The 14,838-nt window shown below is 44.5% G+C and overlaps 1 protein-coding gene across 1 annotated transcript in view; it reads right to left on the bottom strand.

Moving 5' to 3' along the window:
* Positions 1–14,838, bottom strand: part of LOC144680093 (neural-cadherin) — a 298,432-nt gene that overhangs the window by 7,798 nt on the left and 275,796 nt on the right. Inside the window, exons 28-31 of the mRNA XM_078541239.1 lie at positions 12,058–12,224; positions 9,599–9,863; positions 2,801–2,981; positions 1,378–1,631 (exon numbers count right to left, since the gene is read on the bottom strand). Coding sequence (XP_078397365.1) covers positions 1,378–1,631; positions 2,801–2,981; positions 9,599–9,863; positions 12,058–12,224 — 867 coding nt within the window. The remainder of the gene's footprint in view (positions 1–1,377; positions 1,632–2,800; positions 2,982–9,598; positions 9,864–12,057; positions 12,225–14,838) is intronic.

Raw genomic sequence — 14,838 nt, 5'->3', positions numbered from 1 at the left:
TGACCCCTTCCACTACTTTACTGATGAACGAGAGTAGACTGATGGGCCGGTAATTGGCCAGGTTGGATTTGTCTTGCTTTTTGTGTACAGGACATACCTGGGCAATTTTCCACATAACTTGGTAAATGCCAGTGTTGTAGCTGTACTGGAACAGCTTGGTTAGGGGGCGGCAAGTTCTTGAGCACAAATCTTCAGTACTATTGCCGGAATATTGTCAGTGCCCATAGCCTTTGCAGTATCCAGTGCCTTCAGTCTTGATGTCACATGTTGTGAATTGAATTGGCCAGAGGAGGCTGAGATGGATCATTGGCAATTCTGGCTGAAGATTGTTGCAAATCCTTCAGCCCTATCAGCCAGGTTTCAGTTTCAATTTTGTGAAGGGATAAATTTTAAAAATGATTTATTGGGCAACATTTTCCCCCCCGTTGGGGGGAAATGCGGGAGTGGGCGCGGGCGGGCGGGCTTCCAATCGGCACCCCTGATTGGAGGTGCGCCGCCATTTTACGTGGGCGGGCCAATTAAGGCCCACCCAGCATGACATCTGCCAGGAAGCGCTATGGGCTCCATAGCGCATGCGCGCACAAGAGCACACAGTGATGCCTCAGGAGATCGGCTCACATTTTAAATGTTAAATAAAGCTGAGAAAAAAATTTCCCTGCCATGTCCCCTCACTGTCACATGAGTTGGGACATGTCCATAACTTATTTTAAAATATTGCGAGATTTTTAAATCCTCATGAAACCTCATACCGCCTGTGGATGAGGTTTCATGCTTTTTCAGAAGCCCGCCAGGGCTCCTGGCCTGCTCACCAACCTTAAGGTTGGACGGGCAGGTCCATTAATGACTTCAACTACTTTGTTAATGGCCTGAATAGGCCGTTAATAGGTCGACGCAGCCGACTCAGGTGAAAGCCCTGAATGACGCGCTGTGATGTTGGGACACATGCCCGATGTCACCCCGCGTCATTTTATGCATCGGGGAGCGGACCATGCCCCCGCTCGCCGACCAGAAGATACAGCCTATCATTTACATTTGCTCAGAAGTTAGCATTTTTATTGCCTTTGGGACTTTTCTATACAAAATGGCAGTACTGGGGCAACAAATCATAGCACCCATACAAGTGTGGAAACTTGTGGGCTGCTTGTGCCAAATTACTTGTCCTTATTGTGTATAGCACAGGGAAATCAGTGATGGGTGAAAGACTTCTGCTGAAACACTTCAAGGAACACAAATTAATCTGGCTCTTGGAAACTTACCGAAAATGGAGAGAGCAGACAGGCAAATAATTAACGCATGTTGGGAAGTGACATCGGCAAAGATGCCAAATCAGATGCAAGGTCAGAGCAGGAGCGTGCTGGCAATACATTAATGAGTTACCTAATAAGAGGAGGAGACACATGCTGATGGCCAGGATGGAGTTGATGTTCAGCCCCACTCGAATTCCTGAAGTCACCATGCTGATCTCACACTGCTGTCCTTTGTAACCTTCTACACAATGGCAGGCAAACACGTCCAGCGTTTGTGCAACACACGTGCCCCCATTTCGACACATCCACGTTCCACATGGTGACATTGCACAGTGCTCAAGACCTGTTTGATTATTAATCACTGACACCTGACCAGTTGGACACCTGTGTTAGACATGAACAAGAATGTCAGCCTGTCAGAAGAGCATTAGATACATATTTGTCCCCCAATTTTTCAAACTTCTCCCTCAAAGCTACGCTGAGTATGCTACTTTTGGGTCAAACATGAGAAAGCAATTCAAGCCATTTGTTCACCATGCAAGCTTGATGCTGAAACAGGGCACATGAAAGACAATCCTGTGGGATAATGGCTACCCTAATCAGATCACTTCACTCTGTATAGTGCGCAAGTTCATGAATGGGCCTAAGGCTGTCACTTTTGGCCCTGAGAAGTGCCCAGTCAACCTTAGATTACCCTGGAAGGGCAAGGTATCTGAAAACCTAGAGCAAAAGGTGAAGCAAGCTGTTTCATGCTGTTACTATGCAGTAGCAACACAAGTGGGAAAAAAACTGATCTCAATTTAGTATCTTTCTTGATGGCAAATACAAAATCAGAAAGTTTCCAGATGGCAAACTGTGACCGCAAATTGTCAGTATTTATGTTACCACACTAATGGTATTATGCAGTACCTTTTCTAGGTATTTTATATGATGAACACATTGAGCATTGTAGGTGTAACACATATGAAAGCATAAAAAATTACTACAGTAAAATCACAGCATTAGTACATTTTCTTAATCAGTGGGGATTGTACAATATTATATATAAACAGATAAACACATGACTGGATTTTAGATAGTGCAAATCCAGATCCATATACTGACTTTTCCTGTTCCCTGAATACTGTACATTAATGCTATTTTTAACCTGAAGGATTGAAATTGAAGATTAATCTCCAGGATGCTGCTGTGAGCAAACTCAGGGGAAAAATCTTAGGGGTATGAAAGAAATTGCAGTTTATTGCCATTTTTGAACGCTTTTGTTTATTAATTGTAAAAATGTAGGGGTTGGGGAAAGAGAAATTATTTGACTATCAAGGATCATGCAAACCTGAAGAGTTTGTTCAGTTTCCAATTAGTGTAGGGAAGCAGTGAGGCGTGAGGATGGATATGTTGGCTCACTGATATGGGAGCATGGGACCAAAGCAGTTGGAATGAACCCTCCAGGCATAATCCAACCTCAGTTGGCAACCCTAGTAACAATGATTAATTGCATGACATGTGGTATTATACAATGCATTCTGGCTCTTACAGAAGTTTTTGTAATACTATACCTGCACTCATGTTTTCTCCATAAATCTATGCAATAAAATGGGATAGAACAGGGCCTGCTGCTACAAGCATCTGAGTGGCAGCCAATTGTTATACTCCTTCGTTCCAGGGTAGCAGTTAACATTGTATTCTTTCCATCCATTGGCAAGAGATGACCATTTAATCGAACATCACGCATGCAGCCTAAAATCAAGCAAACACAACTGTTTAACACTCATAATCTTTTTTCACTCTACCCTTTCAGCTAAAGCTGAATACACTTTCAGTAAAAAAACACTTCAAGATCAAAAGTCTAGCATCCTGTGTTCAATTGCCTTCTTGTCAGCTAGTTTTCAACCTATTCTTCACTTTCTTGTTAGTTGATGGGAGAGTTTCCTGTTACTGGGGCTTTGCCTTCAAATTGATCCAGGGTGAGTGAACCACTAACGTTCTATCCATCCCAATGAAAAACTACTCAGGGTGCCTTAGGCTAACAAAAACACGTGCCAGCAGTTAAATATAAAACTCAAAAGAGATGAACAAAGGCAATGAGCAGTCAAACCTAAATTACACTGACAACATCATTAGGAAGTCTTATTTCTTCTCTGCATTTTGGAACAGAGAACATTAAATGAATGTTATGAAATGAAATAAAAACACTATCAATGTCACAATAGCTGAATATATTTTTTTACTTATCATCTCTAGTTTTCACCCCAAGGACCATCTCCCTTTTAACAATTTTGTTGCTGCTTTTGTGAAAAATTTCAGAATTTAGGAGGCTAAGAGTTGTTGCTGAAAGAAGAGACATTTTGATGAAGCTTTTCATCTTGCACTTATCAGGACAATCACAAGAATAGCAATGCCAGGGGAAGCAACAACTTCATATTGTATGAGAAGAGAGTGCTGATTGGAAGTAGACTCCACGCACTATAGATTGGCCTTAATTGCAACCTCGTAAAAAGGGCCCAAGCCATTTGCTCACCATGCAAGCTTGATGCTGAAATAGGGCGCATGAAAGACATCCTGTGGGATAATGGCTACCCTGATCAGATCACTTCACTCTGTAAAACGCACAAGCTCATGAATGGGCCTAAGGCTGTCATTTTTGGCCCTGAGAAGTGCCCAGTCTACCTCAGATTACCCTGGAAGGGCAAGGTATCTGAAAACTTTGAGCAACAGGTGAAGCAAGCTGTTTAATGCTGCTACTATGCAGAAGCAACACAAGTGGTATTCGCCACTAACAGGATGCTGCCATCAAGCCAAAAAGACGTTCTGCCAATCTCACAAATGAGTAATGTAGTATATGAATTTCAGTGCCAGTCCGATGCTAGGTATGTAGACCAGACGTCCCAAAGACTGGTGCATCGTATAAACAGCATGGCCCGTCCACTGTTCACAACGGTCAAGGTACAGACAGTACTCAACCAGGATGTAAATGTGTTGGAAGCAGTTCAGAGAAGGTTTATCAGACTAATACCTGGAATGGGTGGGTTGTCTTATGAGGAAAGGTTGGACAGACTGGGCTTGTATCCGCTGGAGTTTAGAAGGGTAAGAGGTGACTTGACTGAAACATATAAGATCCTGAGGGGTCTTAACAAGGTGGGTGTGGAGAGGATGTTTCCTCTTGTGGAAGAATCCAGAACTAAATGTCACTGTTTAAAAATAAGAGGTCGCCCATTTAAAACAGAGATGAGGCGAAATTTTTTCACTCAGAGGTTCGTGAGTCTTTGGAACTCTCTTCCTGAAAAGGTGGTGGAAGCAGAGTCTTCAAATATTTTTAAGGCAGAGGTGGATAGATTCTTGGTAAGCAAGGGGGTGATAGGTTATCGACGGTAGGTGGGATGCAGATTTCAGATTATTATCAGATCAGCTATCATCTTATTGAATGGCGGAACAGGCTTGAGGGGCTGAATGACCTAATTTATGTAACCAGCCTGTGCTTGCAAAACTCAAAACACAGTGTCCAACGTTACATATGATTCTGCAATTGGACAACATTTGCTAACTAATCTTCGGTGTGCTAAATATAATGCTGACTACCAACTAATGATTGTCAGTTGGGCTCGCAGTGTGGCTCATTTGCTGTACTAGCAGCTACATATATTAATACATAAGGCTCTGTTCTTTGCAGACAGAAAGAACATGAACACACATTGTGCTCGTTTCAACTAAACAAAATAGGTGATAGCCATTCACTGGTTCTTTCCTCAGGGCACTGTCTTGACCAATCAGAGTAAAGCTACCTGGTTTAAATTTAAAAAAAAAAATGCTTGGCAGTTAACTGTCAGTCACCATTAACTGGTGCATTCTCCATGGCAACACCTCTACCAACTTGCCAACCAATCAGCACTCTCTTCTCATAAAGTATTAAGTTGTTGCTTCCACTGACATTGGTATTCTTGCAATTGCCCTGATGAGTGCAAGACAAAAAGCTTCAACAAAATGTCTTTTTTTCAGCAATACTCAAGTTTTGTGCTACCAAAAGGCTAAGAGTTGTATTTCACAAAGGATGGACTGATTTTTGATTGTTTATATCTGAAGGCCGATTGTTTTAAATCTACAACTAATACCTTGTCAGTCTTTCCACCCCACCCCCACTAGAGCTGTACCTTGAGTGTCCTGTCATCCATTCTTAATTAGCACTTTTCTTAGATAATATCACCACCTTCAACACCTCTTTGATCCTTTTGTCTGTGACATCTTTTGATTATCTGCTCCTATCACTGCTTGCTTGTCCCTACAACCACCCCACCCTCAACTTCTCTCCCCCCGCCCCCCACCTTAAACCAGCTTATATTTCACCCCTGTCCTAACTACACTCAGTTCTGTTGAAGGGTCATATGGACTCGAAACGTCGACTCTTTTGTTCCCCGCTGATGCTGCCAGACCTGCTGAGTTTTTCCAGGTAATTCTGTTTTTGTTTTGGATTTCCAGCATCCGCAGTAGTTTTTTGTTTTTATATCAGGAACTAGAGATAGTTTAAGTAAATTATATGTGTATTTGTAGGTGTTAGGATTGAGTTTTAGTTTTAATGTTTAAGTTTAATTTGTATTTCTGTACTCATGTAAGAAACGGAGAACTTGAATTTTAGTTTCACTTTAAAAGATGCCTGCATTTTAAGGAGGCTTATGACTTTAAGGGGAGTTAAAACAAACAAGGTAGAAAAAAATTGCTGTTGTCTAGCAACAGGGGTCCAGAGAGAGAGGCCCCACACAGACACAGAGAAACCTAAAGCAGTTCGAGTTCTGTTGGTGATTATGCTTTGAGGTGAAGGAGGCAGTTTAAGTCTCTCTCTAGCTGGCATATTACCAGATGGCTGAGAAAAATAAGTCTAAGAATCTTAGATGAGTTGGTCTAAAGTTAAAGTAACAGCGAATGTCAAGTGAGCTCTTGATCTCAAGGGAGATACCAAGTTGTCAGCAGTCTACTGGGAGAGGGAACTGCAGGGAGCAGGTCCTAAAGGAAAAAAAGAAATCCCAAGAAGCCCTTTAAGTTAAGTCAAAGGACAAGGACAGGCATCAGGAATCTGTTAAGTGAAGTTAAGAGTAAGGAGCAGAGAAAGGCTCCAAGCGCAAAGGGAGAAAGCTGCAGGACGCGGACTTTAAAATCAAAATAGGTTTGCGGGAAGCCAGAAGATCCAAGGAGACAGCTGAAGGTCTGTAACTCTTTACAATGGGCATGTGAAGCAGTGGTGTTTGGTTGGCATGGCTGACTCTGAGATAGAGTGCGTGGAAGGAAGCTTGAACACACGTGGTGATCCAGGGGAGAGGAACCTTGGAAGGAGAATTCAAGATGCTGGAGGTGGACCTTTGTGGAAGATGTCTGAGAGAAAGCGTTGTTTGGGAGAAGATTCCAAATCGAGTTCTTTGAGAGTTGAGATTGGAAACTCTCATGTGAAAGATGGAGCCCCGTGAGACTGGTTGGCTCATGGTGTGACAAGCATCTGGGGGCAGTTGAGGAGTGATCGATAGCATCTGGTTGGGGTGGCATCTGTAAGTTAGTTTCAGAGTGTGGTGTGTCTGACCACAGGTCGCCTATTTGTTTACATGGACTGTGTACTTATGTGAACACTGGAGTGTAAAATAGCTTTTGTAACTTGTGTTACCTTTACAAATCTGTACATATCTGTAAAGGTATAGGTGTGAGTGAAGGAGTATTGTAATATAGTTCATCTTTTCTTGTTTAATAATTGTTTTATTCTTTTGTTAAAGGTTCATCAGCAGACACCTGTGACTCTGTTCTGTAGTCACCCTCCACCTTTCTAAACAAAAAATAAAAGTTAGGATCTGTCAGGTCAGGTTCTGGGATCTGACTTGTCCAGTAATAACATCAGCTGGGATCATAACACCACACTAATTGAGTTTGTAAAAGCCGAACTTCACAATGGTGGTTTTGGCTCATTTATTTTTCAACTTTTAAGGCAAGTCCATGCATTCAGAAGAATGTTTTTAGCCAGTATATACCAGGCCAACAACAGATAAGCTCTGCAGTCCTGCCACATCCAGTCATGAATGGTGGTGGACAATTAAACAACTCACGGGAGGAGGAGGCTCCACAAATATCCCCATCCTCAATGATGAGGGAGCCCAGCACAACAGTGCAAAAGATAAGGCTAAAGCATTCACAACAATCTTCAGCCAGAAGTACCAAGTGGATGATTCATCCCCACCTCCTCTGGAGACCCCCAGCATCACCGATGCCAGTTTTCAGCCAATTCGATTCACTCCATGTGATATCAAAAAACAGCTGAAGGCACTGGATACTGCAAAGGCTACGGGCCCTGACAACATCCCGGAAATAGTACTGAAAACTTGTGCTCCAGAACTTGCCACACCCCTAGCCAAGTTGTTCCAGTAGAGCTACAACACTGGCATCTACCCGGCTATATGGAACATTGCCCAGGTATGTCCTGTACATAAAAAGCAGGACAAATCCAACCCGGCCAATTACCGCTCCATCAGTCTACTCTCGATCATCAATAAAGTAAGGAAGGGATCATCAATAGTGCTATCAAGCGGCACTTGCTTAGCAATAACCTGCACACTGATGCCCAGTTTGGGTTCTGCCAGGGCCACTCAGCTCCTGACCTCATTACAGCCTTGGTTCAAACATGGACAAAAGAGCTGAACTCCCAAGGTGAAGTGAGAATGACCGCCCTTGACATCAATGCAGTATTTGACCGAGTGTGGCATCAAGGAGCCCTAGCAAAACTGGAGTCAATGGGAATCAGGGGGAAAACTTTCTGCTGGTTGGAGTCATACCTAGCACAAAGGAAAATGGTTGTGGTTGTTGGAGGTCAGTCATCTCAGCTCCAGGACATCACTGCAGGAGTTCTTCAGGGTGGTGTCCTAGGCCCAACCATCTTCAGCTTCATCAATGACCTTCCTTCCATCATAAGGTCAGAGGTGGGGATGTTCGCTGATGATTGCACAATGTTCAGCACCATTCGCAACTCCTCAGATACTGAAGCAGTCCATGTCCAAATGCAGCAAGACCTGGATAATATCCAGGCTTGGGCTGACAAGTGGCAAGTCACATTCACACCACGCAAGGATCAGGCAATGACCATCTCCAACAAGAGAGAATCCAACCATCGCCCCTTGATGTTCAATGGCATTACCATTGCTGAGTCCCCCACTATCAACATCCTGGGGGTTATCGTTGACCAGAAACTGAACTGGACTAGCCAAATTCTGTGGCTACAGGAGCAGGTCAGAGGCGTGGAATCATACAATGAGTAACTCGCCTCCTGACTCCCCAAAGCCTGTCCACCATTTGCAAGGCACAAGTCAGGAATGTGATGGAATACTCCCCACTTGCCTGGATGAGTGCAGCTCCTACAACACTGAAGAAGCTTGACACTGTCCAGGACAAAGCAGTCCGCTTGATTGGCACCACATCCACAAACATTCACTCCCTCCACCATCGACGCACAGTATCAGCAGTGTGTACCATCTACAAGATGCACTGCAGGAATTCAACAAGGCTCCTTAGACAGCACCTTCCAAACCCACGACCACTACCACCTAGAAGGACAAGGAAAGCAGATAGATGGGAAAACCACCACCTGGAAGTTCCCCTCCAAGTCACTCACCATCCTGACTTGGAAATGTATGACCGTTCCTTCACTGTCGTTGGGTCAAAATCCTGGAATTCCCTTCCTAACAGCATTGTGAGTGTACCTACACCACATCGACTGCAGCAGTTCAAGAAGGCAGCTCACCACCACCTTCTCAAAGGCAGCTAGGGATGGGCAATAAATGCTGGCCCAGCCAGCAAAGTCCACATCCCGTGAATGAATGAAAAAAAAGATGGGCATTAATGCAAAAGCAAAATACTCAGTTGCTAGAAATCTGAAATAAAAGCAGAAAATGCTCGAAATACTCAGCATGGTCTGGCAGCCTCAGTGGGGAGGAGAAACAAAGTTGACGTTAAGGTCAATAACCTTACAGAATTGGCAGAAGGATTATAAGGCAGTTGAAGAGAATTTTTTCATTCAGAAGCTGATGGAGGTCTGGAACTCGCTGAGTGGAAGTGTGGTAGAGGCAGAAGCCTTCATCACATTTAAAAGGTACTTGGATATGCAATGAAAGTACCATTACCTCCAAAGCTATGGACCAATAGTTGGAAAATGGGATTAAGCTGGCTAGCTCTTCTTTGCTGGCACAGATACAATGGGCCGAATGACTTCCTTCGGTGCTGTAAATTTCTATGATTCTATGCATGGAGGTTTCTGCAGCTATATCCATCACCTTGTTCACCACAGCAGATTTTAAATAATTTGCTATCTTGAGCTAGTGTCACGTGTTCTATCGTACCTTGGAAAGCACTTAGTGGACTCTCAGGAAGGCTTTTTCCTAGCAGCAGACTTGAAGGATCGATTAGTATTTCTCTGTGGGTGCCAAGAGAAGACGTCACCTCATGGGCTCCTCCTCCATTGTTGAGGCGCAGTGTAAACTCATTGTCATGCCGATCCATGTTTAGGAGAGACCACTGGCCGTTATCCACACGCATTGTGCGCAGTTTCAATGAATGTTCCGAATCACCAAGGTTGACACGGATACCAAAATATCCACCAATGATCTATTTCACAGAAGCAAAGCAAAGCAGAAAAGAAAAAAGAAAGGTTTGAAACTTTTAATAATCATGGCATCAATATCCTCAGGGTTACCATTGATCATAAACTTAACTGGACTGAGACAGTGGCATAGTGGTAATATCACTGGACTAGTAATCAAGAGACCCAGGCTAATGCTCTGGGGACACAGGCTCAAATCCCACCAACCACATCAGCTGGCAGAATTTAAATTCAATGAATAAAAATCTGGAACTGAAAGCTGGTCTCAGTAATGACGACCATGAAGTTACCATTGATTGTTGTTAAAAACCTGCCTGGTTCACTAACGCCCTTTAGGGAAGGAAATCTGCCTTTCTTACCTGGTCTGGCCTACATGTGACCCCAGATCCACAGCAATCTGCCCTCTGAAATGACCTAGCAAGCCACACTGTTCCAGGGCAATTAGGGATGGGCAACAAATGCTGGCTTTGCCAGTGACACCCACATCCTATGAGAGTGAAGAAGGCTGGGAATTCTGCAGTGAATAACTCATCTCCTGACTCCCCTAAAACTGTCTACCATCTGTAAGGCACACGTCAGGAGTGTAATGGAATACTCTCCACTTGCCTGGATCCAACAACACTCGAGAAGCTCAATATCATTCAGGACAAAGCAGCTCAATTGACAGGTACCCCATCCAGCACCTTAAATACTCACTCCTTCTACGATGAGTGCACAGTGGCAGCAGTGTGTAGCATCTACAAGATGCACTACAACAACTTGCCTAGGCTCCTTTGACAGCACCTTCCAAAGCCATGACTGCTACCACCTGGAAGGACAAAGGCAGCAAATGCATGGGAACACCACTAACTTGGAGCTATATTGCCGTTGCATCATTGTCACTGGGTCAAAATCCTCCCAAACAGCACCATGGGCTGCAGCAGCAGTTGAACTGCAGCAGTTCAAGAAGGCGACTCACCACCACCTTCTCAAGGGCATTTAGGGATGGCCTAACCAGCGACGTTCATATCTCATGAATAAACAATAGATAAAATACAATGACCTAAAAGCATTTTACAGAACAATAAATGCAAAGTTAAAGGAGAAGAAAAATCTAGCGGGTATCTTCATTACCAAGTATGTCCCTTGTGCTAATTTTTTTTAAAAAAGGAAATGTGCCTCCTGCCCTATATGGAATATCCCTGATTTCATGAGTAATTTTCCCAATAATGGTAAAATAGAAACATGAGTAGGTCATTCAACCCCTTGGGCCAGTTCCACCATTCAATTAGATCTCAACTAAGCTGTACCTCATCTCTATTGACCCAACTTTGCTCCATATCTCTTAATATCTTTACGTAACAAAAATTTACTAATCTTCCTCACTTCACTCTTAAATGGCATAGCTCTAATTTTAAAATAAAATTGTTCTGGATTTCCCGACAAGAGGAAATAATTTCTCTACATCTAACCTATCAAATTTCTTCATTATTTTAAGACATCAATTAGACGACCCTCAATCTTGTAAACTGAAGTGGATACAAGTTTATGCAACATATCTTCATAATGTAAGCCTTTTAAATTTTCACCCTAGGCCTCACATCCACCTGCACACCACCCTACCCTCACCCCAACCTGCTCCCAGCACCCCTACCCCAACAACCCAAGCCCCCCCACCCCCACCCCCACACCCACAAGGGCTGTTCAAAACTGAACACTGTACATCAGATGAGGTCTAATCCAGGCTCTACAACTGAAGCATCACTTCCACACCTTTGAAAGGTCAACATATTCCTTCTTAATTACATTTTATCCCTGTGCATTAGCTTTTGGTTATTTGTGTATTTGGATACTCAAATTCATTTGCTTCTTCACAGCTCCTAGTCTCCCACCAGTTAAAAGTCTTTTAGATTTGTTTTTCTTGGACCAAAAGTGGGGACCTTATACTTCCCCACATTAAATTCCATCTCTTATTTTTGGTCTCCATTAACAGTCTCCCAAAGAATTAGGCCCACATACGACGCTGAGTGGATGCATTAACTCCCGTGGATACTTGAGAATTATGACACGCTAATGTGCCAATAATCTCACTGAGGGGTTCTAGATGCATCATCATGAGTGAAAGTTTTGGAATGAATTCTCGGGAAGAGCTATGGCCAGTGTACACTCTATTGGATGCCCTTGGTACTTTAGTTTTGAATAGAAGTTCTTGGTTACCACCTCCAGTATAACGTATTCGCTGGTGTCCTTGGATGCTAGACTGAAGAGAGAACAGTTGGGATTCCGGGTACGGAGCATCAGCTGCACTTGTGTCCTGCGAGCGCTAAGAGCGCCTTTCTGCTGGTACTGAATCAGACTGTCCTTTTCAAAGGACCATTCAGGCAGAGCTACAGGCAAAACAAAAAAGTAAAGAGCCATTCAAAGCATAAGGAAGTATAGCACTAAGAATAAATCTCTATTGAATAGCACTTTTTTGCATTTATTTTGAAAACTAAAAACATTTTCACAAGTGAAGAGGGCAATCAGCAGAGCACATACCTCCGCCACATTGTGTTAACTTAACGTTATACTGGATTATAGCACTTACGCACTTCTAGCTGATCTTTGGTCACATTAAATGAGTCAATCTGAATTTTCAATCAGGTGTTCTTCACTATTCCAGATACATAGCAAACTTTGTGTAATAGCAGCAATCTGAATCTCAATGAACTTTGCTCATAAAAACATAAAAACATTAAAAAAAAGATAATTTGCCCTATCTCAATATTAAGGGATCCTTCAAACGGGATGAAAAGATAACCTCCCACCTTCGGGAGCGGTGGTAACAAAAGAAACAATTGAATGGACTCAGCCACTGATGTTTCTTTATTACAATTATGCAGCTCATCCTTGAAGTTTTTTCCTGCCTAACTATGGGCGGAATCGTTCCAGATTTTCACAAAGTGCGGTAGTGGGGCGTTTTACCTGCCAGCCGCAATGGTGGATTTTCACACCCAACCGTCCCCTTCCAGCCTCATAAATTATGCAGTCACAGGAAATACTCCAGATCACTGGCGGCCGGCCCCCGATTTGCACGCCACTCTGTTACCTCGCCGCTTCCTCGTTCCGGGCACCATATTTAAACTGCAGCCATGCACACATTTCTCAATGCTTGCAGACCAGGACTGCTCCGGTGAAGATATGGCCCCAAAAGCCAGGAAGAGTGCAGTCCCCTGATTCAGTGACGCATCGCCAGGATGCCTTTTGGATGCTGTGGAGGCCCCCACGCCATGTCCTCTACCCCAGCTCTGGCTGCAGGAGGCCCATCAGTCTCATGGCTCCAGCTTGGGAAGCAGTGGCAGAGGTGGTCAGTGCCAGCGCTGTACACAAGAGATCAGCGATCCAGTGCAGAAAAAGGATGAATGATCTCATCCGTGTCTCCAGGGTAAGGCAACCATCTCATCACTCTAAACTCACACACTCACAAGGCCATCACACATTCACTGGCATCTCACTCACTGCCAGCCCAAGAGACATCACCACTCATTCTCTAACACACACCCTCACATCTCCATCTGGCCTCATCTCCTCTGGAGACTGCCTCCTCATCCCGTCCATGGCTCCAATCTCACACACACACATCTGTCACCCTTCTCATTTGGCCTGGAATGCGCCTGGCTCACACTCTCTCCATCTGTCTTTATGCAGGACAAGATCACAAAGGACACAATCAACGGGCGAGGTCCCAGACCGGGAATGGAGTGCTGGACATCAAGGTCCTCACTCCGTTTGAGACTCGTGCATTGGAACTGGCCGGGGAGGACGCGGACTGTTCCTGCGGTGACAGTGAGGTCGACAGCAAGCATCCACGTGAGGATCCTACACCACGTCATCCCTCTCTCAGCGCTACTCTGAGTCCACTGTCCTGTGTGTAATGTGGCTGCCAAGCACTAATAATCTCCACTTTCTGTCCTAGGCACATCTGCCACATCGACCTCAGGCAACCTTGACCCTGACCCCAAGGTTGAGAACACCTCGGATGAGGACCCTGAGGGCAGCACCATTGAAGACTCATCACGGCGCACACCCACACCCTCTACCAGCGCAGAGACACACACCTGGGTGGGACTTAGATGTAGAATCACAGAATCACAGTGCCGAAGAGGCCCATCGAGTCTGCGCCGACACGTGAGAAACACCTGACCTACATACCTAATCCTATTTACCAGCACTTGGCCCATAGCCTTGAATGTTATGACGTGCCAAGTGCTCATCCAGGTACTTTTAAAAGGATGTGAGGCAACCCGGCTCCATCACTCTCTCAGGCAGTGCATTCCAGACCGTCACCACCCACTGGGTAAAAAAGTTTTCCCTCACATCCCCCCTAAACCTCCTGCCCTCACCTTGAACTTAGGCCCCCTTGTGACTGACCCTTCAACTAAGGGGAACAGCTGCTCCCTATCCACCCTGTCCATGCCCCTCATAATCTTGTACACCTCGATCAGGTCGCCCCTCAGTCTCCTCTGCTCCAACGAAAACAACCCAAGTCTATCCAACCTCTCTTCATAACTTACATGTTTCATCCCAGGCAACATACTGGTGAATCTCCTCTGCATCCCCTCCAGTGCAATCACATCCTTCCTATAATATGGTGGCCAGAACTGCACACAGTATTCCAGCTGTGGCCTCACTAAGGTTCTATACAACTCCAACATGACCTCCCTACTTTTGTAATCTATGCCTCGATTGATAAAGGCAAGTGTCCCATATGCCTTTTTCACCACCCCACTAACGTGCCCTTCTGCCTTCAGAGATCTATGGACACACATGCCAAGGTCCCTTTGCTCCTCAGAACTTCCTAGTGCCATGCCGTTCATTGAATACTTCCTTGTCAAATTACTCCTTCCAAAGTGTATCACCTCACACTTTTCAGGGTTAAATTCCATCTGCCACTTATCTGCCCATTTGATCATCCCGTCTATATCTTCCTGTAGCCCAAGACACTCAACCTCACTGTTAACC

Source organism: Cetorhinus maximus, chromosome 4 (assembly GCF_964194155.1).
Source record: "Cetorhinus maximus chromosome 4, sCetMax3.hap1.1, whole genome shotgun sequence".
NCBI classification, from domain to species: domain Eukaryota; kingdom Metazoa; phylum Chordata; class Chondrichthyes; order Lamniformes; family Cetorhinidae; genus Cetorhinus; species Cetorhinus maximus.
This window is presented reverse-complemented; position numbering and strand designations above follow the sequence as displayed.